The sequence below is a fragment of the Lampris incognitus genome, chromosome 2 (genome assembly GCF_029633865.1).
Source record: "Lampris incognitus isolate fLamInc1 chromosome 2, fLamInc1.hap2, whole genome shotgun sequence".
In the NCBI taxonomy this organism is placed as follows: Eukaryota; Metazoa; Chordata; class Actinopteri; order Lampriformes; family Lampridae; genus Lampris; species Lampris incognitus.
Window position 1 is genome coordinate 8,688,190 of NC_079212.1, and position 24,476 is coordinate 8,712,665.

Below are 24,476 nucleotides of genomic sequence, written 5' to 3' on the forward strand. Positions count from 1 at the left end.
AGAGCAGGATAAGTGGTCTGGATAATGGGTGAACGGGGCCCAGTAGGAAAAGGCCCTGCCACCAGCTGACTCCTTCTTAACTTGGGGTGCACACAGGAGCCCTGAGTTTTAGGAGCAAAGAGCTGGAGTGGTTTAAGGAGATCAGACAGGTGAGATGGGGCCAGCCCATTTAGGATTTTATAAGTCAGCAGAAGCACCTTGTATTCTGATCTAACATTGATAGGAGGCCAATGAAGGGAGGCAAGAATTGGTGTAATATGGTCAAATGTTTTAGCTTTAGTTAGGATTCTAGCTGCAGCATCCTGGACCATCCGAAGACTTGTAGTACTAGCATTCATGCACTTACCCACTTAGAATGTGTATGTACTGAAATCAGTGACATCCAATTATGTGCCATAGAAAGTCATGTGTATGCAGGTTTTCATTACAGCACAGCAGTACACAAGCCGGTTGTGCGTGGCTCCGGCTCCCTGTGGCACACAAGTGAATATCAGTGCTTCCGTCGCTAGACACTAGATACCCAACATGAACAGCCAAACAATATAAAATGATTGTAAATGATAGGTCAGAGTAAAGCAACGGAAGCGGTGCACTCTCACGTCAGCTGATACCCTGCAGGGGTATCAATATACTCTCATCTCAGGCCTTCCCAAAAGCCGCCGATGGAGTGATTGACACTCTAAAAGTGACCTCTTCAATCACCTTCCTTGTTGGTTGCGCAACACTTACTTTCTTACCCAAAGAATTATGCAAAAGATCTAAATTGTTGTGATGAGGCAGAATGCTCAATTTTGAATCATATTCAAATATCCGTTTTGACACATTATGGACGGCACGGTGGCCCAGTGGTTAGCACTGTTGCCTCACGGCGAGAAGGTCCCGGGTTCGAGCCCCAGGTCCTTTCTGTGTGAAGTTTGCACGTGTTTGCATGTGTCCTCCCACCATCAGAAAGACATGCATGTTAGGGTTAATACTCCTGTCTGTGCCCCTGAGCAAGGCAGTGAAAAGAAGAGCTGGAGTTGGTCCCCGGGCGCTGCAGCTGCCCGCCGCCCCTATACAACAGGATGGGTTAAATGCAGAAGACACATTCGCTGCAACTGTACAGTGACAAAATAAAGTGGCTCTCTTCTTTCTTTGAGAAAGACGTCATTTTATTTTTGTGTGATTGAATAATACAGGGGAAGGAAGAAAAAAAAACAAGTGTTGCATGATGGGAAGTATGCAAATAAGTTCTACGTATCTGGTCAGTACCCGTCCCACTGATATTTATAAGCAAAACAATGCAATCATTTATACCACATAGTGAACAAACAACTGGCTCAGGAGATACTGAACTCTATATAAACTGCAGGACACACCGCAGTGCTCTCATAAATGTACCATACCACCGCTCCCCCAAACTGACGAAAGCAGAACCTCACGTTACACTATTTTTCTACAAAATCAATGAGTTTGACTGACTTAAGTCGTTTTCAAATTTTAGGCCTCCCGGCAAAACGTACACGAGAAGAACGTTCATGCATGTGTGGCAATACAACATATCTATCAGGAATCCCTGACATGTAACACACATGTGGATTTCTTGGTTGTTAGTGTTTATCTTATGCTGCTCATAGTAATGCATGCATCCATTCAGAAAACAAACAGCTTTTTTTTTTTTTACATTTTATTTTCTCCCCCCCCCCCCCTTTTGCCTCCCCAATTGCACTTGGCCAATTACCCCACTCTGAGCCTACCCCGGTCGCCGCTCCACCCCCTCTGCCGATCCGGGGAGGGCTGCAGACTACCACGTCTCCTCCGATACATGTGGGGTCGCCAGCCGCTTCTTTTCACCTGACAGTGAGGAGTTTCACCAGGGGGACGTAACGCGTGGAAGGATCACGCTATTTCCCCCCCACCACCCCCCGAACAGGCGCCCCAACCGACCAGAGGAGGCGCTAGTGCAGCGATCAGGACACGTACCCACATCCGGCTTCCTGCCCGCAGACACAGCCAATTGTGTCTGTAGGGACACGGGGATTCGAACCGGCGATCGCCGTGTTGGTAGGCAACAGAATAGATGGCCACGCCACCCGCATGCCCACAAACGGCTCTTTAGCAGTGCAAACATAATGTGTACCCTGTACTCAGGTGGGGGGTTTTTTAAACCCACACTTTGCAAGACAAAAAAAAAAAAAAAAGGTAGCGGTCTTTCTCCCCATTTGATCCCACCCACTACTTTATCCCTCGGTGCATGGACGCCCTAAGACCCAGCAGGTCCCCGCTCTTATTCTTTGTTAAGTGATGATGCAGCTCCGTAGTATCTTTGGGGCTGCAGTAGTCGGGGTACACACACACCACAGCCAGTTAGGACATTTGGCTCACGGCGAGTCGGCTGGCTTTGGAGGATCGGGGGAAAGCTCGAAGTGCCTCTCGGCATCTCCATGTGGAGGACTAGGTTTCTGCTGAGGCGGAGGGTGTTTGAGGGAGTCTTCGTCCCCATGAGGAGCGTCTTCCGTGGAGTCTTCCTCCTGAGGTGGTGTGTGCTCCGGAGACGCTGCCTGCGCCACCTGATGTCTCCCGATGTTCTTAGGGATCTTCAGAAACCTGGGAGACACCAGAGGGGGAGGGGGGGGGGCAAACAATAAAAATGTGTGTGCTGTTTATGTTTGTCTATGCTTGTGGGGACCAAATGACCGCATAAGGATCCCAAAAGTCCAAACCAGCGACCTCGTGGGGACATTTTTTTGGTCCCCATGAGGAAAAGGGTTATTTCTGTGTTAGGAGTTGGAGGTTAACTGCAAGGGTTATAACTAGGGTCATAGTTAGGCTTGGGTCTAGTATCAAAGTTAAGAAAACACTGTTCACCCAGATGTGGCGTTTGTCTTCTACTACTTACAACCTATTTTGGTGATTGTTGGTTTTTGGTACAGCGTAATTTCAGCTACTGATTATCTTTTTGTGCTTTCTATATATTACTGGTGATTGCCACTAGCTGTATTACTTATTTAAGTGGTACAACGTTGCCTTCTGTACCTAGGCAACGGCTTTGGGCCGAAACGATGGTCGATTGAACACAACTGTATCAAGAGCTATACTGGTGATCAATTAGAATCAGGCTCAGGATTAAGCTTGGGTTTAAATCAGGGTTGCTTTTACTTCATCTGAGGGCTAAAGTTCCACACCAGGAGCAGAAACTGAGGACCCCGATGCAGACAGTGGAGGCAGGCTGGGCTAGAACAATTATTTAATAAAGCAAACAAACACAAAACAGGAACATTGATACCGGCAGCGAGGAAGGCTCAAGATAAAGCATGTAGCATCCGGCTACCAAAAGTTAACATTATGATCCGACAAAGAGTCGGGGCAATATAACTGCTGGGGAGCCAATCAAGTAAATGGGCCGCAGGTGAGCAGGGCAGGAACGGAAATGCCAATTGGGGAATGCGGAACAGGTGAGCAAAGCAGGGGCAATCAGGTAAATGGGGCACAGGTGAACATGGCAGGAACAGGTGAGTAAAGCAGGGGCAATCAGGTAAATGGGGCACAGGTGAACATGGCAGGAACAGGTGAGTAAAGCAGGGGCAATCAGGTAAATGGGGCACAGGTGAACATGGCAGGAACAGGTGAGTAAAGCAGGGGCAATCAGGTAAATGGGGCACAGGTGAACATGGCAGGAACAGGTGAGTAAAGCAGGGGCAATCAGGTAAATGGGGCACAGGTGAACAGGGCAGGAACAGGTGAGTAAAGCAGGGGCAATCAGGTAAATGGGGCACAGGTGAACAGGGCAGGAACAGGTGAGCAAAGCAGGGGCAGCAGCAGAAATGGCAAGCCAGTCAGAGAATGGGGAACAGGTGAGTAAAGCAGGGGCAATCAGGTAAATGGGGCACAGGTGAACAGGGCAGGAACAGGTGAGCAAAGCAGGGGCAGCAGCAGAAATGGCAAGCCAGTCAGAGAATGGGGAACAGGTGAGCCTTGATGACCCAGACCGCACAACCATGACAAAGTGGGGTTTAGGGCAGGGGGGGGGGGCAATCTTATCCAGAAAGAGCCGGTGTGGGTGAAGGTTTTTGTTCCAACCAAGCAGTTACACACCTGTGTCTCCTAATCAAGTTCCTCAGCAAAGACTCTACTGGTTGATTAGTGGGATCAGGTGTGTGACTGCTTGGTTGGAACAAAGACCTTCACCCACACTGGCCCTTTCTGGGTAAGATTGCCCACCCCTGGTTTAGGGTAAGAGTTGAGTTAAGTTAGGGCTAATCTTTGGGTTTGGGGAAATAGGATTTTGGCTTCAACATAAGTTTTGAGTGGGTGCATTGTTTTGTGAGCATGTGTGTTGCAGAGAGAGACCGACCGACCTGAACAGCAGCTTCTGCCCTGGCTCCTTTTTGATTATGTTGAGTTTGTAGTAGTGCCGTAAAGCACGGGACATCTTTTCATAGGTCATGTTTGCTCGGCTCTGCGAAAAATAGACAAGATTATCGGTTACCATCAGTGCCAAGTAATAAACAAGTTTGTTTGCCTTTGCTATCGAACCCATCCGCGGGTGCGTTCATGCACCATAGAGATCGACACAATAGGATCCACTGACCTTGTGGTTCCCCCAGAGCCGAGCCAGTCCGTTGGGGTCGACCACCCTGAACAGCAGCCTCTGCTGGTCTTCCCATCGGATGTAGGCTTGATAATGTGGGTCACACAAGAGCTTGTACACATAGTCCCACAGCAGTCGGCATTCTGGTCACAAGTCCAAAAAAAATAAAAGTTTGGAAAATGGAAACACCTCACCGCAGGTATCAGCAACACATACAATAATCAATGTTTGCTGTTTACTGCAAACCCGGGGATATCTTTTTATTTCAGTGGATGTAGTGTGAAGGTACATAAACAGTGAGTTTAGCCTATCGTAGCTTAAATGCTGGATGACAGTTGGCAGCTCCTCTCAAAAGATGGGAAATGCACCTTCTCTTGATCTGAAGCCCATCTCTAATACTTTCTACCATTCCCTCTGCATTTTCCCCCATCCTGCACCAGCCCTTTCCTCGGCGCCCCGGGACCAAGTCCTGGTGGACTTCCATGTTGTGGTCAGGGACAGGACAGGAGAGCCTCCTGCATGTTTTTATTGGGGTTCTTTTCCATGTGAGCGCGGGGAGAACATGCAAAGTACACACAGAAAGGCCTCCAGTCGAGAGATGACCCCCCTGACATGTGGCACCATGCTAGGCCCTGTTAGCTTAGCGTTAACAGCTTTCCTGTTTTACCATAGCTTAATATCTGTCTTCCATCGTTGCTGTATGTGAATGTAGAACACCGTTTACTAGGTAGTTAAGCATGATAAGTGAAACTACCAACTTTATAAATACGGAAATTACTTCATTTAGTTTTGTTAGACCAGCTGCTAATGATCCTGGTAGGCTAAACTCACAGTTCAACCTACCTTCAAATGGCACACAGACATAAAAAAAATATATATTATATATATCCACGAGTTGGTCTGACTGTATGTAAGTAGTACACAGTAAAAACCTCGGAAACCAAAGTATGATTTATTTGGGGGGGGGGGATCTTCCCCCCTTTTTCTCTCCAATTTTATCCGGCCAATCACCCCACTCTTCCGAGCTTTCCCGGTCTCTGCTCCACCCCCTCTGCTGATCCAGGGAGGGCTGCAGACTACCACATGCCTCCTCCGATACATGTGGTGTCACCAGCCGCTTCTTTTCACCTGACAGTGAGGAGTTTCACCAGGGGGATGTAGTGCGTGGGAGGATTACTCAATTCACCCTGCCCCCCCCCCAGACCAGAGGAGGCGCTAGTGCATTGACCAGGACACATACCCACATCTGGCTTCCCACCCGCAGACACGGCTAATTGTGTCTGTAGGGACGCCCGACCAAACCGGAGGTAACACGGGGATTCGAACCGGCGATCCCCATGTTGGTAGGCAACGGACCAGACCGCCACGCTACCCGGACGCTCACCCAAGTATGGCTTTAAGTGTACCTGGGATGTGGCCGTGAGCTTTGGGTCTTCGGCTCTCGGCACGGTCTCGACCAGACAAGTTAAGAGGCTCCTCACTGATGCGACGACGTTTTGCAGCGCTGTTGACCTGAGGGAGGGGCGGCGTGGAGACGGGACCTGAGCCATCTAAGAGACCAACAGGCAGACAGCCAAAGAGTTAAACCATCATCATTGGCTACTAGTTACAGGTAACAGGGTGAGGGATGCTGGCTATAGGAGACGGCTGAATGTCTGAAAGCGACAAAACGCGACAACCGTCATACGAGTCAGAGAGAAAGTAACAGTGCCTTTATTTTTATGACAGAGTTTCGGGAATTGGAAGTGATAAAGATTATATTGCAGACTGTCAAAGAGGAAAATCTGAACACTTGTGCAACAAAGCTGTTATCAAGACTTTTATGTCCATTGCACCACGCCCCTGCTGGCACACCTCCTGCTGCTGCCTACGAGCCCGGAAGACAGACAGCACATGTTCACGGCGGCAACAAACGGTGTGTGTGGATACTTGAGCCCAAGTATACTACGTCTTCCAAGTTACAATTCTGAGCATTGTCATCGTGCCGGACCGGTGTGTGTCCTGTGTAGGTGTTGGCGAGGTGAGTGTTGTCTGAGCTCCGTTTCACACACGGAATGAGTCAGCAGTGCTTTTGTGTCAGAAACACACACACACACACACACACACACACACACACACACACACAAAACTGGTTGAACCTGAGTTTACTTGTTTGTTGTACTATCTGTTGGTAAAAGTCTTCTCCCAGATAGCATCCGCATGTGGGCCACTTCAGGCAGTGATCCGGCACTGGTGGCCTTCTTCTGGCCCTGACAAAATGGATGTGAGCCTGAAGTGGCCCACATGTATAACAGCAAATATGGCCCAAATATGCCAAATCAAATGTGGGCCTTTTTTGGCAAAGATGCGGTGCTCTGGGCAACATGTGATCTGGATGTGACCCTGAAGTGGCCCGGGTGGTAAATGGTGAATATGGCCCAAATATCACAAAACAAATATGGACCACCTTTGGCAAATATGTGGCACATGCGGCATTGCTATGGCTTGGTTCTGGCCCAGATCTGGCAAACAGGAGCGGACCGCCCAAGTGCCATCATTCCACGCAGTATGTGGGCCGGATGAAAGTGTCGGGTGTGGGACGGGTCCGGACCACAGCAGTTTCGTTATCTGGGCTGCCAGCTTGTTCTGTCATATCTGCTTGTCAGACACAACAACTTCTTCAAACCTCTTCAGACACTATCTATCGATCTATCCATCTACTGATTGTACAAAAGAAGTCAAATGAAAAAAATAAATAAATAAATGAAGTTTTTGTCATTATTGATGTCGGCAATAGAAAATGTTGTGGCTGAAGGCACACTGTAGTGAAACAGCCTCACTTCCTGTTAATGTATATTGTGAAAGAAACTTCCCACCCTGGGTTGCATTGACAGTGGGAGTCGGGGCTCCTGGTTGACTGTAATTGCGGGTCTGTTGGCTGACATTTGGGGTTAGTAGCAGGTTGACCGCAGGCTGGGTTGGAGGTGTATTCGGAGGGTTGCCCGCCATTCCCATCCTATGCTGTTTCACGCACTGCAGGATCTCGTACAACACGTCACCTGGTTGAAAAGAGACAACAGTTATTACGTTACACCTGCATTAAGGTCCCTCAGCACCTCTGACCAACATCTCATTTCATCCCGACCACTGAACATAGCTTTTATCAGGATCAGGAACAACTTATTGTCATTTCGTTTCAGCCAGCCCACAGCGGTGCGACACAAAAGATATCAACACACATCCAAAACATCCAAAAATGACACCACCAAAAAAAAAACAACACACAAACAGTTAACAACACAGTCCACTCAGTGCAACACAGTCCAACAAAATCACTGTCCAGAGAGCGAACGCCAGCCAGGATGACTGTCGGCCCTGCTGGTCTGCATGGGCTAGCAGTTAGCTTAGCCTGCCCTGCTGTCGAGGGCACCCCGCCCGCCCTCGGTGCTTCCTCTTCGGGCGCAGCTCCAGGCAAGGCTGTGGTCCTTGGCCCACCAGACACAGCAGACCAGGCTCCCTCAGCCGATCCAACGCCAGCTCTCCCAGCCAGACACCCTCGACACACCTCCCCGCACTCCACACGACGACACTAAAAACACAGCCAACGCTAGGCGAGGCCGCCGCCAGACCGCCCTCGGTGTTATCTGAACTGCCAGTCTGCGTGGGCTAGCAGTTAGCTTAGCCTGCCCCGCTTCCGCGTCCCGTCAGACCGCCCTCGGTGCTTCCTTTCCGGGCACAGCTCCAGGCAAGGCCGTGGTCCTTGGCCCACCGGACACAGCAGACCAGGCTCCCTCAGCCGATCCAACGCTAGCTCTCCCAGCCATTAAACGAAAAAAATATATACCTAAGATCAAAATAAAAACTTCACAAACGACACAAACTTGGACGTAGACATGGACAAAGACACTGCATAGTCGGTACTGGGTGAAGCCGCCGCAAACGTGAGTTCACGCCGCCATCTTCCCACACCGGAAAAAAGTTGTTGCATTATATAAAGTTTGTTTTATTGTCTATTAACAGTCAGTGGCACTGATGAAAAGACAGGAGGTGGAGCTGGAGGTGGCAGAGTTGAAGATGCTAAGGTTTTCATTGGGAGTGACGAAGGAGGACAGGATTAGGAACGATTATATTAGAGGGACCGCTCAGGTTGGACGGTTTGGAGACAAAGCAAGAGAGGCAAGATGGAGATGGTTTGGACAAGTGTGGAGGAGAGATGCTGGGTATACTGGGAGAAGGATGCTGAATATAGAGCTGCCAGGGAAGAGGAGAAGAGGAAGGCCAAAGAGGAAGATGCAGAGGACAGGAAATGGATGATCGGCTGTGGTGACTCCTAACGGGGAGAAGAAGAAGAAGAGTTGGTGTGTGCTGTCCTGGCACTATGTGAGTTGTCTTTGTCATGTATCCGTCCTGGGCTGTGGATTGCTGCATGTCATAGTGCAGATAACCAAGACAAATTCCCACGTATCCACACATTACGCCGTGGACAACATCGTCTCTGATTCACGCACAAACAAAAGCCGACACACCACGTCCTCCTCACAACAGTGCCCAGATAGCATCCGCATGTGGGCCACTTCAAGGCAGTGATCCGGCACTGATGGCCTTCTTCTGGCCCTGACAAAGTGGATGTGAGCCTGAAGTGGCCCACATGTATAACAGCAAATATGGCCCAAATATGCCAAATCAAACGTGGGCCTTTTTTGGCAAAGATGCGGCGCTCTGGGCAACATGTCATCTGGATGTGACCCTGAAGTGGCCCGTGTGGTAAATGGTGAATATGGCCCAAATATCACACAACAAATATGGGCCACCTTTGGCAAATGTGCGGCACATGCAGCATTGCTATGGCTTGGTTCTGGCCCAGATCTGGCAAACAGGAGCGGACCGCCCATGCGCCATCATTCCACGCGGTATGTGGGCCGGATGAAGTCTCGGGTGTGGGACGGGTCCGGGCCACAGCAGTTTTGCTATCTAGGTGCCCTCTCTCTCTCTCTCTCTCTCTCTCTCGGCATACACACTCATTTCCACACCTGAGCCTGGGCACCGGCGTCTAAAGTCTTCCTTGGTAAGCAGACAAAGGGCTCGTCCGTTCATCTGAAACTGCTCTCTGTCCAGCCGACGCAGTGAGTACTCCCTCTGAGCCCAGTGCAGCCAGTGGGCAACATCTTCCTTATCCCACAGAGATGGGTTTATTCCTGGGGAAGACACACACACACACACACACACACACACACACACACACACACACGCTTGCAAGTCATGTACAGAGTGGTCTATGCCCCGCTGTTCGTGTCTCCCCAGTCACAAACACCACACCGTCTGCATCATGTGCCCCCTTGTTTAAGCTATGCATGTTTAAGCTAAACCCAAGGTGCGCCCTGGAGTTAACTATGAGCAGCCAGGCGAGTTTGACTTACGCAGCCGTCCGGGCAGATGCCACAGGTCTTCCCGCGAGACGGAGCAGGCCAGGGGGAGCTGAATGGAAAATGGAGGCACGGCAGAGGGAATCAACAAAAGTTGCACATCCTGACATTACTCACAGCGTGAACAACAACCAAAAAAAACGCCCGCTTCCTCTATCCTCCTGCCAGTGCGTGCCCATACACGCGCGTGCGCGCGCTCTCCTATACTCGCGCGCGCGCGCGCACGGATAGCGCACGACAGTTACAACACCAACTGCTCTTCAGCTTTTCTTTTGTTAAGTTTCTCTTTCCCGGCGAGCGGGAGCGGGGAGCCAACCGAGCGGCACCTTTCACCTCCTCGGAAACGCACGCGCCGGACAGCAAACACACCTACTCACGTTTGGAAACATTGTGTCCGTGGCTCGACCCCGGCGGCCTCCAGCGGACCGTGCGCTTAGTAGGAAAGCCTTCCCGCTCATGGTCGTCGGGTCGGAGCGCACCTTCAGCCTACGTCGACGCCGAAAGCCGCCTCATGATCCGGATCCGTCCAGGAGAGCCCACGCCGCTCCCCGGGGAGCGCGGGCACGCGACGTCAGGTGGGGCGTCGAAGGGCCGCGCGTCCGCGCGGCGTTCCTTCCGGGAAATGAAAACGAAAGAAGTCAAGTCTCCGAGGGGGCGCGAGACCGGGTGACCAGGAGGCAGCCGGACGGAGGAGGAGGAGGAGGAGGAGGAGGAGGAGGACACACCGGGCAAAGCACTACTTCACATTTGACCACGGTTCAAGTTATGCGCGAACTTGATTTTATTTGTTTTAATTTTTTTTTTATGTTTCGTTCGTCGTCGTTGTTGCTGAATAGTCGGTCGATTATAATTGAAGGTATAGGTCAAGAAAGTTTTTTTTGTCATTGTCCCCTGCTGTATTGTTTATAATTGTTGTTGTTATTATCATCATTATTGTTGTTATTGTTATTTATATGTTTGTTTGAGTGACAGCCAGAAAAGCGCTGTATAAAATGCAACTTGATTGATTGATTGAAGGGAGAGAAGGCGCACGGCGCAAGCTCACCGCGCGAGCGCCTGTGTGTGAGCAATAAAGAGGGGGGAGGGGGGGGTCACCGTTCGGCGCATGCGCACACGCAGCTCCGTCTCGTTTCGGGACGTTGCTGAGAGACCCCCTGTTGTTCTTTACGCTAAACTCAAAACGGGACAATCGCGCGTTTATTTTGGGACCGCAGCTTTAAAAGCAGAAACCTCTGGGCGGGACCAGAAGCTCCTGTCGTGTCCAAAGTCTGTCATCATCGCTCCCGTAGACGGGAATATGTATTGTTTGGTTTCCATGACACAAAATAGTGAAAGTAAACAATCGGTTTTACGGAAATCTTTTTTTTTTCTTTTGCAAAATTTCACGCCCGTAAAAGTACATTTTTTCAATAATAACCCATCCTCCCCTGCTTCAGTTATAGAAACTGAGAAACACGTGGCCACCGTTTCCAGAAGCCCAAACAGAAAAGCAGTCAAAACATATAATGCTCGCTTACATTATAACATGGTCACTTAATGTACACTGTAAATTTACCCCCTGGGAAAAAAAGTGCTTTATTTTTTTTCAACATTATCATTATTATTGCTAATACTACAGTTCATTCATTTTCTGTATTTACTTTGGTTATGACCATCGGCTGTAAAGGCGTAAGGTTGTTTATAGTTGACTGGTCTGATGATATAGTGTAGGCCCAGTGTTCCTGTATCGTTTGTATTCTTGTCAATAAGAAAAAGGGAACATTACTGACCGACTCCAGGTAACCTACAGTATTGTAATGCACGTTACAGTATTGTAATGCACGTTACAGTATTGCAATGCACGTTACAGTATTGCAATGCACGTTACAGTATTTTAATCCACGTTACAGTATTGTAGTGCTCGTTACAGTATTGCAATGCACGTTACAGTATTGCAGTGCACGTTACAGTATTGTAATGCACGTTACAGTATTGTAGTGCTCGTTAAGTATTGTAATGCACGTTACAGTATTGCAATGCACGTTACAGTATTGCAATGCACGTTACAGTATTGTAATGCACGTTACAGTATTGTAATGCACGTTACAGTATTGCAATGCACGTTACAGTATTGTAATGCACATTACAGTATTGTAATGCACGTTACAGTATTGCAATGCACGTTACAGCATTGCAATGCATGTTACAGTATTGCAATGCACGTTACAGTATTTAGCCACACGGGTGGGGGGAGAGGGTGGAGCGATGATTTGCAGCCACGTGTCTTTGTCGTTGGGAGATCGATCAGGCGACACTTTCTTTCACTCGTTTAGCAGAAACGCCTAAATCGGTTTACAAAAAGATTCAACAAGTAGCAAACCGGGGTCAGAGACTGCCAAATAATCATAGCATGGTAGTACTATGAAGTAGTAGAATTCATACCTAGCAGGAGTATTACATAGTAATAATTGAATAGTACTGCAGGAGTAGTAGTAAAACATTAACTGCGTATAAATCACATAGTGGCGATATAATGCACAGTTGAGGGTAGATTCAGCAGGGGCTGCTGCTCCTTTAAGGCAGACATGCAGAGTGATGACGTAGGCACTGCTTAGTGTTTCCGGGGTCAGCCTTGTTAGCAGGTCGCCAGGAGAGATTGAGCAGTCTCGGTGTTGTTTTGTGTGGTGAGTAAACGGGATTCCTGCACTGTGTGGTGACCCACATCTATATAACTAGAGACATTCACCTAAGAGAGAATGCACTTCCGCTTCCGGTCCAGAGAGTTCAGTGTCGTTGTCGAATATATGACATGTAAAGTTGGAGCTAGTAAACTACCTCGACTACGTCTACTCTCACGTCTCCTGTCTCGTTGTTTTCTAACTCCACAATGTTATATTTTTTAATAATAATATATTTTTTTTGCATACGGTCTGATGTGGCACAAATGTTCTTCCTTTATGGACTGCCTGATGACCATAGCTCACAACTCTCTCTGTGTTTTGACTGCCCGACGACTTACTTAGAAGCCTGTTTGTGATGCATCCTGTTTTCCCTTGGTCACAGTCTTACCCTCCTGGAGATTTATACTATCGTTTGCGCTGTTCTCATTTGAAATTGCTTTTATACTATTTCTTTTGGCTATCAATCTATTTTGAAAGCGGAGAGCTCGAGGTAGAATATACAGTATAAAGAGATTAGACAGGTAAGCTGGGGCAAGCCCATTTAAGATTTTATAAGCCAGCAGAAGCACCTTGAAGTCTGATCTAACAAGGATAGGCAGCCAATAAAGGGAGGCAAGAATTGGTGTAATATGGTCAATTTTCGTTTTAGTTAATATTCTAGTTGCAGCATTTTGAAACATTTGAAGACTTTTAGTCCTATTATGTGGCAGACCTGAAAACAGAACATTACAGTTATCAAGTCTGGATGAAATAAATGCATTTATTAGAGTTTCTGTACGGCCAGGGACAGGAAAGACCAAGTTTTAGCTATGTTATGTGATGTTCATCTGTGAGGTTTTATAGCTGGAATTTTTCATTTTTCATGTTCCCTAAGACACCATAACTCCCAGAATATCATAGTAGTACAATATGAAGTAGTGGTACATTTTATACAAAGTAATCATATAGTAGTACTATATGAAGTAGTACAAGTACGTCAGAATTCATACCTAGTAGTAGTAGTACATAGTAATCATTTAATAGTACTGCAGGAGTAGTAGTAAAACATTTGCTGCGTATAAATCATATCATAGTAGTACAATATGAAGTAGTGGTACATTTTCTACAAAGTAATCATATCATAGTAGTACTGTATGAAGTAGTACAAGTACATCAGAATTCATACCTAGTAGTAGTAGTACATAGTAATCATTTAATAGTACTGCAGGAGTAGTAGTAAAACATTTGCTGCGTATAAATCATATCATAGTAGTACAATATGAAGTAGTGGTACATTTTATACAAAGTAATCATATCATAGTAGTACTATATGAAGTAGTACAAGTACATTAGAATTCATACCTAGTAGTAGTAGTGCGTTAATCATTTAATAGTAGTAGTAGTAGAACATTTGCTGCGTATAAATCATATCATAGTAGTACAATATGAAGTAGTGGTACATTTTCTACAAAGTAATCATATCATAGTAGTACTATATGAAGTAGTACAAGTACATCAGAATTCATACCTAGTAGTCATAGTACATAGTAATCATTTAATAGTACTGCAGGAGTAGTAGTAAAACATTTGCTGCGTATAAATCATATCATAGTAGTACAATATGAAGTAGTGGTACATTTTCTACGAAGTAATCATATCATAGTAGTACTGTATGAAGTAGTACAAGTACATTAGAATTCATACGTAGTAGTAGTAGTACATAGTAATCATTTAATAGTACTGCAGGAGTAGTAGTAAAACATTTGCTGCATATAAATCATATCATAGTAGTACAATATGAAGTAGTGGTACATTTTATACAAAGTAATCATATCATAGTAGTACTATATGAAGTAGTACAAGTACATTAGAATTCATACCTAGTAGTAGTAGTACGTTAATCATTTAATAGTAGTAGTAGTAGAACATTTGCTGCGTATAAATCATATCATAGTAGTACAATATGAAGTAGTGGTACATTTTATACAAAGTAATCATATCATAGTAGTACTATATGAAGTAGTACAAGTACATCAGAATTCATACCTAGTAGTCGTAGTACATAGTAATCATTTAATAGTACTGCAGGAGTAGTAGTAAAACATTTGCTGCGTATAAATCATATCATAGTAGTACAATATGAAGTAGTGGTACGTTTTCTACAAAGTAATCATATCATAGTAGTACTATATGAAGTAGTACAAGTACATCAGAATTCATACCTAGTAGTCGTAGTACATAGTAATCATTTAATAGTACTGCAGGAGTAGTAGTAAAACATTTGCTGCGTATAAATCATATCATAGTAGTACAATATGAAGTAGTGGTACGTTTTCTACAAAGTAATCATATCATAGTAGTACTATATGAAGTAGTACAAGTACATCAGAATTCATACCTAGTAGTCGTAGTACATAGTAATCATTTAATAGTACTGCAGGAGTAGTAGTAAAACATTTGCTGCGTATAAATCATATCATAGTAGTACAATATGAAGTAGTGGTACATTTTCTACAAAGTAATCATATCAGTAGTACTATATGAAGTAGTACAAGTACATTAGAATTCATACCTAGTAGTAGTAGTACATTAATCATTTAATATTAGGAGTAGTAGTAGAACATTTGCTGCGTATAAATCATATCATAGTAGTACAATATGAAGTAGTGGTACATTTTCTACAAAGTAATCATATCATAGTAGTACTATATGAAGTAGTACAAGTACATCAGAATTCATACCTAGTAGTCGTAGTACATAGTAATCATTTAATAGTACTGCAGGAGTAGTAGTAAAACATTTGCTGCGTATAAATCATATCATAGTAGTACAATATGAAGTAGTGGTACATTTTCTACAAAGTAATCATATCATAGTAGTACTGTATGAAGTAGTACAAGTACATTAGAATTCATACGTAGTAGTAGTAGTACATAGTAATCATTTAATAGTACTGCAGGAGTAGTAGTAAAACATTTGCTGCATATAAATCATATCATAGTAGTACAATATGAAGTAGTGGTACATTTTATACAAAGTAATCATATCATAGTAGTACTATATGAAGTAGTACAAGTACATTAGAATTCATACCTAGTAGTAGTAGTACGTTAATCATTTAATAGTAGTAGTAGTAGAACATTTGCTGCGTATAAATCATATCATAGTAGTACAATATGAAGTAGTGGTACATTTTATACAAAGTAATCATATCATAGTAGTACTATATGAAGTAGTACAAGTACATCAGAATTCATACCTAGTAGTCGAAGTACATAGTAATCATTTAATAGTACTGCAGGAGTAGTAGTAAAACATTTGCTGCGTATAAATCATATCATAGTAGTACAATATGAAGTAGTGGTACATTTTCTACAAAGTAATCATATCATAGTAGTACTGTATGAAGTAGTACAAGTACATTAGAATTCATACGTAGTAGTAGTAGTACATAGTAATCATTTAATAGTACTGCAGGAGTAGTAGTAAAACATTTGCTGCATATAAATCATATCATAGTAGTACAATATGAAGTAGTGGTACATTTTATACAAAGTAATCATATCATAGTAGTACTATATGAAGTAGTACAAGTACATTAGAATTCATACCTAGTAGTAGTAGTACGTTAATCATTTAATAGTAGTAGTAGTAGAACATTTGCTGCGTATAAATCATATCATAGTAGTACAATATGAAGTAGTGGTACATTTTATACAAAGTAATCATATCATAGTAGTACTATATGAAGTAGTACAAGTACATCAGAATTCATACCTAGTAGTCGTAGTACATAGTAATCATTTAATAGTACTGCAGGAGTAGTAGTAAAACATTTGCTGCGTATAAATCATATCATAGTAGTACATATGAAGTAGTGGTACATTTTCTACAAAGTAATCATATCATAGTAGTACTATATGAAGTAGTACAAGTACATCAGAATTCATACCTAGTAGTCGTAGTACATAGTAATCATTTAATAGTACTGCAGGAGTAGTAGTAAAACATTTGCTGCGTATAAATCATATCATAGTAGTACAATATGAAGTAGTGGTACATTTTCTACAAAGTAATCATATCAGTAGTACTATATGAAGTAGTACAAGTACATTAGAATTCATACCTAGTAGTAGTAGTACATTAATCATTTAATATTAGGAGTAGTAGTAGAACATTTGCTGCGTATAAATCATATCATAGTAGTACAATATGAAGTAGTGGTACATTTTCTACAAAGTAATCGTATCATAGTATATGATGATAGTAGTACTGGAGGCCACCACATTCAGTTGTACTGGACCTCTGTGTCGTTTCAGAGACGCGACAATGTTACGGCTGCTAATGAGCTGTCACCTCCGTTTAGAGATCGTGTTAAAACTCTGTGGTTTCTCTTTAAGGCTGACCCTCGAGCACATTTATCTGTTCTCACAAACCTCGGTGGACGTTAACAGTTTTTAATTTTCTTAATGTGGAGGTATATAATAAAATGTGATCTCTCTTCTCTCGTACTCCAGAAATGTGGCGTGAGAGACTTGGGAAACAGCTGCGCCACCCATCCAGCTCGTTGCTAGGCTGGCTGGTCAGTAAGTTCCTCATACAACACAACCGGGCTCTGGAGGTGAACACGGTGAAGATCTGTGGGATCCAGCCGGGGGAGACGGTGCTAGAACTGGGTCATGGTCCGGGTGTGGGTCTGCTTTCAGCTGCCAAACTGCTCACCAAACCCACAGGCCACCTCATAGGAGTGGATTATTCGGAGTACATGCACAAGGTAAGATGACTGTGTGTGTGTGTGTTGTACCCCTGAAGAGGGGGAAGAGAAAGACAGTGACTCGGCGTAGTTTTTCTCCACTAAATGCTTTATCACAAGTGGAGAAAATAGCATGAGCGCCCCCCCCCCACACTGTACAGAGGCAGGCATGAGCAATCGATCCCAGGTCAGCCGACCAAGGCCACTTTGCAGATCACTGATGGCACGATCACAGTTTGTCCTCCGACGACGACCATCAACAGAACATGAGCTCCCGCTGGGCTCCAAGCCATCTCAAGCCATGAATCCACTGTAGTGTGTTACCATTTTAACTTGTCACGCACACCCCTACAAAATAAATGTCATCCCGACATTTTTTTCTTTCTTTCTTTTTTTTACAATCTCTTGTGAACTTGTCTTTGACAATCTTCTTCTGTGAGTTGGGACTCAAACAAAGGTCAAGGGTCACAGTCCACGTCTGGTGACTAGCCACTGTATAAATAGTCTATGAGCAGTCTTTTGGCAGTGCATTAGTCCTTCATGGCGATGATCTGTATAAACAGTCTGCAGATTGCCCGTGACAGTCTATAGTAACAGTCCATAGGACTATAGGAATTGTCCAGGGCACTAGTCAATGTCAACAGTCCATGAATTTGTCCATGGCAACGGTGTGCCTGTATTAACAGTCTCTGAATTGTCCATGGATTTAGTCAATCATGTCAAGTCTGTCAGGTCACGTTTGCTTGAGTCCATACATGAAGGGGGGCTGGAAGAAGTATGGCTGTAAGGGCGGCAGCCATGGGACCAGTCCTGGGTAAACAGGTAACATCTGAGGTGCTGGTTGGGCACTGTAGCAGGCAGGGATGCCAAGCTGATCATAGGTCATATGTCTCAGTGGGTGTCTCTCTCTTTGTGGTTGCTGGTAAGGCGGATTCTCAGGCTCAGCGGCAGTACTTGAGGGAGAGGCATGTGGTGAGTGCCCATCAGGCAAATTCCTAGCAGGTAAGTTTACTTCATCACCTTGCAGGTTCTCAGCGGGCACATTGAACTCCTCCAGCTGATCTCCTTCAAGAGGCTGTGCTGGTGGTGCAACTGGCGCTGGCATTTCTCTCTCCTCAACTCTCTCCTCCGCCGGTGGGTATCTGTGTTCAAGTTCCATATCTGATTCACCAGATGTCTCATTTCTTTCTGCTGACACTATGGGGGCCCAGGGTCGCTCATAATGAAGTTCATACTCATCCCCGCTGTCCTCATCAGGCTCCCGAGTTTGAGATGCAGGCTGGTGTCTCTCTTTCCGTTTCCTTTTGTCGTTTTTAGCCAACTGTGTTTGTGTCTCAAAAGGTAAGTGATCACAGGGCATTAGTAAGTTTCTGTGCAGAACTCTGGAGCGTCCCTTACCCTTTTCAGGTCTCACTTCATAAATTGGCAGTTCAGACCTCATTTGTCGAGTCAAGTCAACTGTGGGAACTGTATCGTCCCAATAGTTCCGGAGTTTACCTGGTCCTTCTCTGGGTGTCAAGTTTTTAATCAAGACACGCTCACCAGGCTGTAGCACTGAACTCCTTACTTTCGTGTTGTGATTGACGCAGCGGCTGGTTCACTTTCGGCTGAGGCTGAGGCCGGATTCAGCTATGAACGACCATGTTGCAGGGGACTTTTTCTGTACCTCAACAGCTTGTATGGTGGCAGCAATAGTGCTCGGCAGCAGCTGCTTAGAACATTCTCTCATTAGTGACTCTACATCCCACGGCATTCTCGACAAAGCACTGGCATCGCTGTTCTCCCTCCCAGGTCTGTACTTAATCGTAATGTGGAAATCAGCCAACTCGACAACCCACCTGGAAGTGATCCCGTTCAATTTTGCAGTCGACAGAATGTAGGTGAGTGGTTTGTTATCACTGTACACAGTAAAAGTTGGCGCATAGTGCAGATAATCACGGAGCTTGTCAGTGATTGCCCATTTTAAAGCCAGGAACTCTAGCTTGCCTGCATGGAGATGATAGTTCTTTTCAGCTGCCATTAATGTGCGAGAGCCATAAGCAATGACTCTAAGCTTGCCATCTTGGTAAGATGAGATACTGCACAAAGGCAGGCATGAACAATCGATCCCGGGTCAGCTGACCAAGGCCACTTTGCAGATCCTTGATGGTATGATCAGTTTGTCCGCCGACAACGATCTTCAACAGAACATGAGCTCCCACTGGGCTCCAAGCGGTCTCAAACCACGAATCCACTGTAGCAGACCATCAGTGTATTACCGTTTGAACTTGTCACACGTGTGTGTGTTTAAAAAGCAAACTTTTTTACCTGTATTTGCCAATTTACAGTTTGTTGATTGCTGAACATGTCCTGCGCTTTTCCGCGAAATATTTATGGGCACACAGAAAGTGACATGTTTTACTTATTTATAGACTAGCATACCTGGGGAAATTATGGCACCAGGATGCACTCTGGGAAGACGACAAGCCGATGGCGGCAGTGTGATTTCTGGAAAATGTTCTGCTGGGAAACTATGGGTCTGGCCATTCATGTGGACATTAATTTGACAAGTGCCACCTACCTAAACATCATTGCAGACCAGGTACACCTCTTCATGGCAATTGTGTTCCCTGATGGTGGTCCACTTCCAGTGTGGGAAGATGGCTACATGAATTCACATTTGCAGCAGCGTCACCCAGTACCAGTGTGGGAAGATGGCGGCGCGATCTTTCGTTTTCGGCGGCCTCACCCAGTACCATCCATGCAGTGTCTTTGTCCACGTCTGAGTACGTTTGTGTTTTCGTTTTGTGGCTGGGAGAGCTGGTGCTGGATCGGCTGGGAGAGCTTGGTCTGCTGCGTCCTGTGGGCCCAGGAACCACGGCCCTGCCTGGAGCTGCGCCCGAGGAGGAAACACCGAGGGTGGTCTGACAGAACGTGGAAGTGGGGCAGGCTAAGCTAACTGCTAGCCCATGCAGACCGGCAGTTCCGATAACACCGAGGGTGGTCTGGCGGCGGTCTCGCCTGGCGTTGACCTGTGTTTTAAGTGTCGTCATTTGGAGTGTGGGGAGATGTGTTGAAGGTGTCTGGCTGGGGGAGCTGGCGCTGGATCGGCTGCGGGAGCCTGCTCTGCTGTATCTAGTGGGCCCAGGGACCATGGCCCTGCCTAGAGCCTCCTCGGGCGGTCTGACAGGACCCAGAAGCGGGGCAGGCTAAGCTAGCTGCTAGCCCATCCAGACCGGCAGTTCCGACAGTCATCCTGGCGTTCGCTCTCCTGGACGGTGATTTTTTTGGATATGTGTGTTTTCGTAGATTTTTTCTTTTTTTCTTTTTTGGAGTTTGGATATATGTATTCTTTTGGCTTGGATGTGTTTTTGTCTTTGGGCTGGGGGAAACGATATTTCGTTTCATTTTATGTGTGCATGTGCATGGAATGAAATGACAAATACATGTTCCTGATTGCTGAGATGATGGCAGGGGCCTCTTTCAGCAGGATAATGTGCCCTGCCACACTGCACACATTGTTCAGGAATGGTTTGAGGAACATGATGAAGTGTTCAGGGTGTTGCCCTGACCTCCAAATCCTCCAGATCTCAATCCAATTGAGCATCTGTGGGATGTGCTGGACCAACAGATCTGATCCATGGAGGCCCCAGCTCACAACTTAGAAGACTTGAAGGATCTGCTGCTAATGTTTTGGTACCAGATACCAGAGGACACCTTCAGAGGTCTTGTAGAGTCCATGCCTCAGTGGGTCGGTGCTGTTTTTGCGGCACACGGAGAACCAACTACATATTAGTTAGGTGGTCATAATGGTTTGGCTCATCAGTGTATGTTATATTTATACTATCCATCCATCATCCAAACCACTTATCCTGCTCTCAGGGTCGCGGGGGATGCTGGAGCCTATCCCAGCGGTTAAATTTAAATCAATTACTTTGATTTTGTTCGTTATAAACAAAAGTCAGTGTTGGAGGCCGTGATCCATGATTGTTATGGACCTCATTCGGGTGAAATTAAACAGAATTTCTGGGAATCGTAGTCAACCAAAAAACCATGTGCTGCTTCGTCTACCACCATTGGCTGGAAATGTCGATACGCGGCTTCAATATTGTGCATACCAGTATGCCAAAGGGTAAAAGTTACATACATCTACTGTTGTACACTGTAATTGTGTTCCTGTGTTCATGTGTGCAACAGTGCAAACACCGTATTAAGACGTGCAGGTCATTACACCTGTCATGTGTGCATGGGACAAGCTGGAGTAGTGTTGCTAAATCATTTCACACAATACTGAGCACTTCCTCTGTCTTTCCTCTCTCGCAGATGGCTGGCGAGCGTGTGAAGGAGTTCGTGGCCAGTGGAAAGGTGACACTACACCACTGTGATGTGGCGGCCATGCCAATGGCAGACAGCACCGTAGACAAGGTCTTTCATTGCAACTGCTATTACTTCTGGCCGGACCTCAGGAAAGCTGCCTCTGAAGTACACCGGGTGATGAAACCAGGTAAGAGAGAGCCGACACTCAAAGGTGTAAGGGTCCAGCTACAATCACATGTAAAGCAGAACAGGTCTGTTATTGTGGGAAATGTCGGTGACATTATTCTGTGATATATATCTGGCTAACTTCACAGCATCTTTCAAAGAATCTCTTCTTTGCTTTTATATTTTCTCACTAATGCTTCTGCTGAATGCGCGTTACACTTACTGTATGGGAAGATGAGCATTATATGAGCCTCCTGTCACTTATGCAGGAGATGACTCTGTTTTTCTTCATTATACATCTCCATTTATTCAGAATCACTCTATTTGCCATATGTACAGAGTACGTATAGGAAACTGACTCGGCAAGTCAGCACAAGAACAATAATCCACGAATGGGAACGTAAAAGTGAAAATGAGAGCATAAAATCAGGAATGGCTGGCAGGAGAGGGATAAATAGTGGAAATACACAGTAAAAGTTTTGAGGTTAAAGCATACAGTAGAAACGATTTGGTGATTCTGGGCTGCACGTTTCACAAGTGAAAGTTTTCCCCCACGGGTTGTCCGGGTAGTGTAGCGGTCTATTCCATTGCCTACCAACACGGCGATCGCTGGTTCGAATCCCCGTGTTACCTCCGACTTGGCCAGGCATCCCTACAGGCACGATTGGCCGGGTCTGCGGCTGGGGAGCCGGATGTGGGTATGTGTCTTGGTCGCTGCACTAGCGCCTCCTCTGGTCGGTCGGGGGCGCCTGTTCGGGGGGGAGGGAAAACTGGGGGGAATAGCGTGATCCTCCCACGCGCTAGGTCCCCCTGGTGAAACTCCTCACCGTCAGGTGAAAAGAAGTGGCTGGCTACTCCACATGTATCAGAGGAGGCATGTGGTAGTCTGCAGCCCTCCCCGGATCGGCAGAGGGGGTGGAGCAGCGACCGGGACGGCTCGGAAGAGTGGGGTACAACTGGTGAGAAAAAGGGGGGTGGGGGGAATCAAAAAAAAAGTTTTAAAAGTTTTTCTCTGGTTCCTCAGGGGGTCTTATGGTGACCACGATGCTGCTGAAAAGAGTGAGTCACTTTGCATCACTGCGGATACTGCAGATGTACACCTGGCGTCCGGAGGTCTACATGGAGGCTCTGAGGGACTCGGGCTTCATCGACGTCAGAATGGAAGACGAACAGCACGGCAACCTCACCTTCCAGGCTATCTACGCCACTGCCTTAAAACAAGACGGCAAGGCTTCTGCCACGGTTTAATGAGTATGATCTGTGGTAATGAGCGCATTAAAGAAATATTCTGTCATGTAGAAGATGAAAATAGGTAAGGGATCACCACCCTCCGTTTGACGTTGGATGGTGATTTTAATGATGATCCATGGTTGCTGTTGTTTGATTGAATGTCCTACCCAGATAGCGAAGTTGCTTTGGCCCGGACCCGTCCCACACCCAACACTTCATCTGGCCCACATACCACGTGGAATGATGACACTTGGGTGATCCATTCCTGTTTGCCAGATCTGGGCCAGAACCAAACCATAGCAATGCTACATGTGCGACATATTTGCCAAAGGTGGCCCATATGTGTTTTGTGATATTTGGGCCATATTCACCATTTACCACACGGGCCACTTCAGGGTCACATCCAGATGACATGTTGCCGAGAGCACCACATCTTTGCCCAAAAAAGGCCCACATTTGATTTGGCATATTTGGGCCATATTTGCTATTATACATGTGGGCCACTTCAGGCTCACATCCATTTTGTCAGGGCCAGAAGAAGGCCATCAGTGCCTGAAGTGGCCCACATCCGGATGCTATCTGGGAAGTACAATTAAAAAGAGTTCTTTGGACAGTGGTGCAATGAAAGCCGTAGCAATAGAAAGCAATAGAAGGTGTGTTTTATTCAAGCCTCTGGCTGCGGTGACGCTAAAGAGCATGGAGACCTCCCCCCTACTGCTTACTGAGGGGTCACAGCGAAGGCAAGACAACTTTATTTGTGTGTCCCGTTTCATACACATAGACAGCTCAACGTGCCTTACACATCCATCCATCTGTCCATCATCTGAACCACTTATCCTGCTCTCAGGGTCATGGAGATGCTGGAGCCTGTCCCAGCAGTCATTGGGCGGCAAGCGGGGAGACACCCGGGACAGGCCGCCGGAGGGCCATCATACACACAACACTAATCAAATAAGAAATACAGAACAAAATAGCACATTTCAAAAGACATTGTAAAAAATAGATAAAATAAAATGTAAGGGAAGTTGACATGAGAAAGTGGTGGTTTGATGGAGTAAATCAGAAGGCCTTATTCTATGCTTTATGCCTTATGTAAATCACTTTGAATTGCCTTTCTGTATAAAATGTGCTCCACAAATAAAACTTTACTTTTATCTGCACTTAATCTCCATCTAATTAACACTGTGTCCTAAAAATGAAAAAATAAGGTTTTTTTTCTTTAGGAAAAGTGCTCTCTTCCTCATGTTAAGTGCCGATATAAGACGTGACAAGGATGAAAATGCATTTTCCAGTTGATAAGAAGCTAGTTCTTTAGGGTCTCGAACCTGCAGCCAGGTATGTGACGGCAATGCACCATAAAGATGGATGTCAAGCATCTTTTTTCTTTTAATTTTCAGTACAATAAAGAAGGAGATACATTC

General features: G+C 45.7%; 2 protein-coding genes across 4 annotated transcripts; one reads left to right on the forward strand and one right to left on the reverse strand.

Moving 5' to 3' along the window:
• Positions 1-1,132: 1,132 nt before the first annotated feature.
• etv7 (ETS variant transcription factor 7) lies at positions 1,133-10,675 on the reverse strand. The gene is made up of 8 exons (XM_056272919.1): positions 10,350-10,675; positions 9,967-10,024; positions 9,580-9,744; positions 7,426-7,608; positions 5,977-6,120; positions 4,571-4,713; positions 4,338-4,438; positions 1,133-2,586 (listed from the first exon to the last, which is right to left on the reverse strand). The coding sequence occupies exons 1-8, from the start codon at positions 10,428-10,430 to the stop codon at positions 2,361-2,363; spliced, it is 1,101 nt and encodes a 366-aa protein (XP_056128894.1). The 5' UTR covers positions 10,431-10,675; the 3' UTR covers positions 1,133-2,360.
• Positions 10,676-10,682: 7 nt separating this feature from the next.
• Positions 10,683-24,215, forward strand: zgc:194242 (uncharacterized protein LOC100005854 homolog). Of its 3 annotated transcripts, none has more exons than XM_056272923.1 (4): positions 10,683-10,734; positions 17,129-17,385; positions 21,667-21,847; positions 22,850-24,215. In XM_056272923.1, exons 2-4 carry the CDS (start codon positions 17,131-17,133, stop codon positions 23,071-23,073), a joined length of 660 nt encoding a protein of 219 aa, XP_056128898.1. In that variant the 5' UTR covers positions 10,683-10,734; positions 17,129-17,130; the 3' UTR covers positions 23,074-24,215. The 3 variants fall into 3 exon arrangements, with proteins under 3 accessions (XP_056128898.1, XP_056128895.1, XP_056128897.1); XM_056272920.1 differs by having other exon boundaries at positions 10,711-10,828; XM_056272922.1 differs by lacking the exon at positions 10,683-10,734 and adding an exon at positions 12,578-12,635.
• Positions 24,216-24,476: the final 261 nt, after the last annotated feature.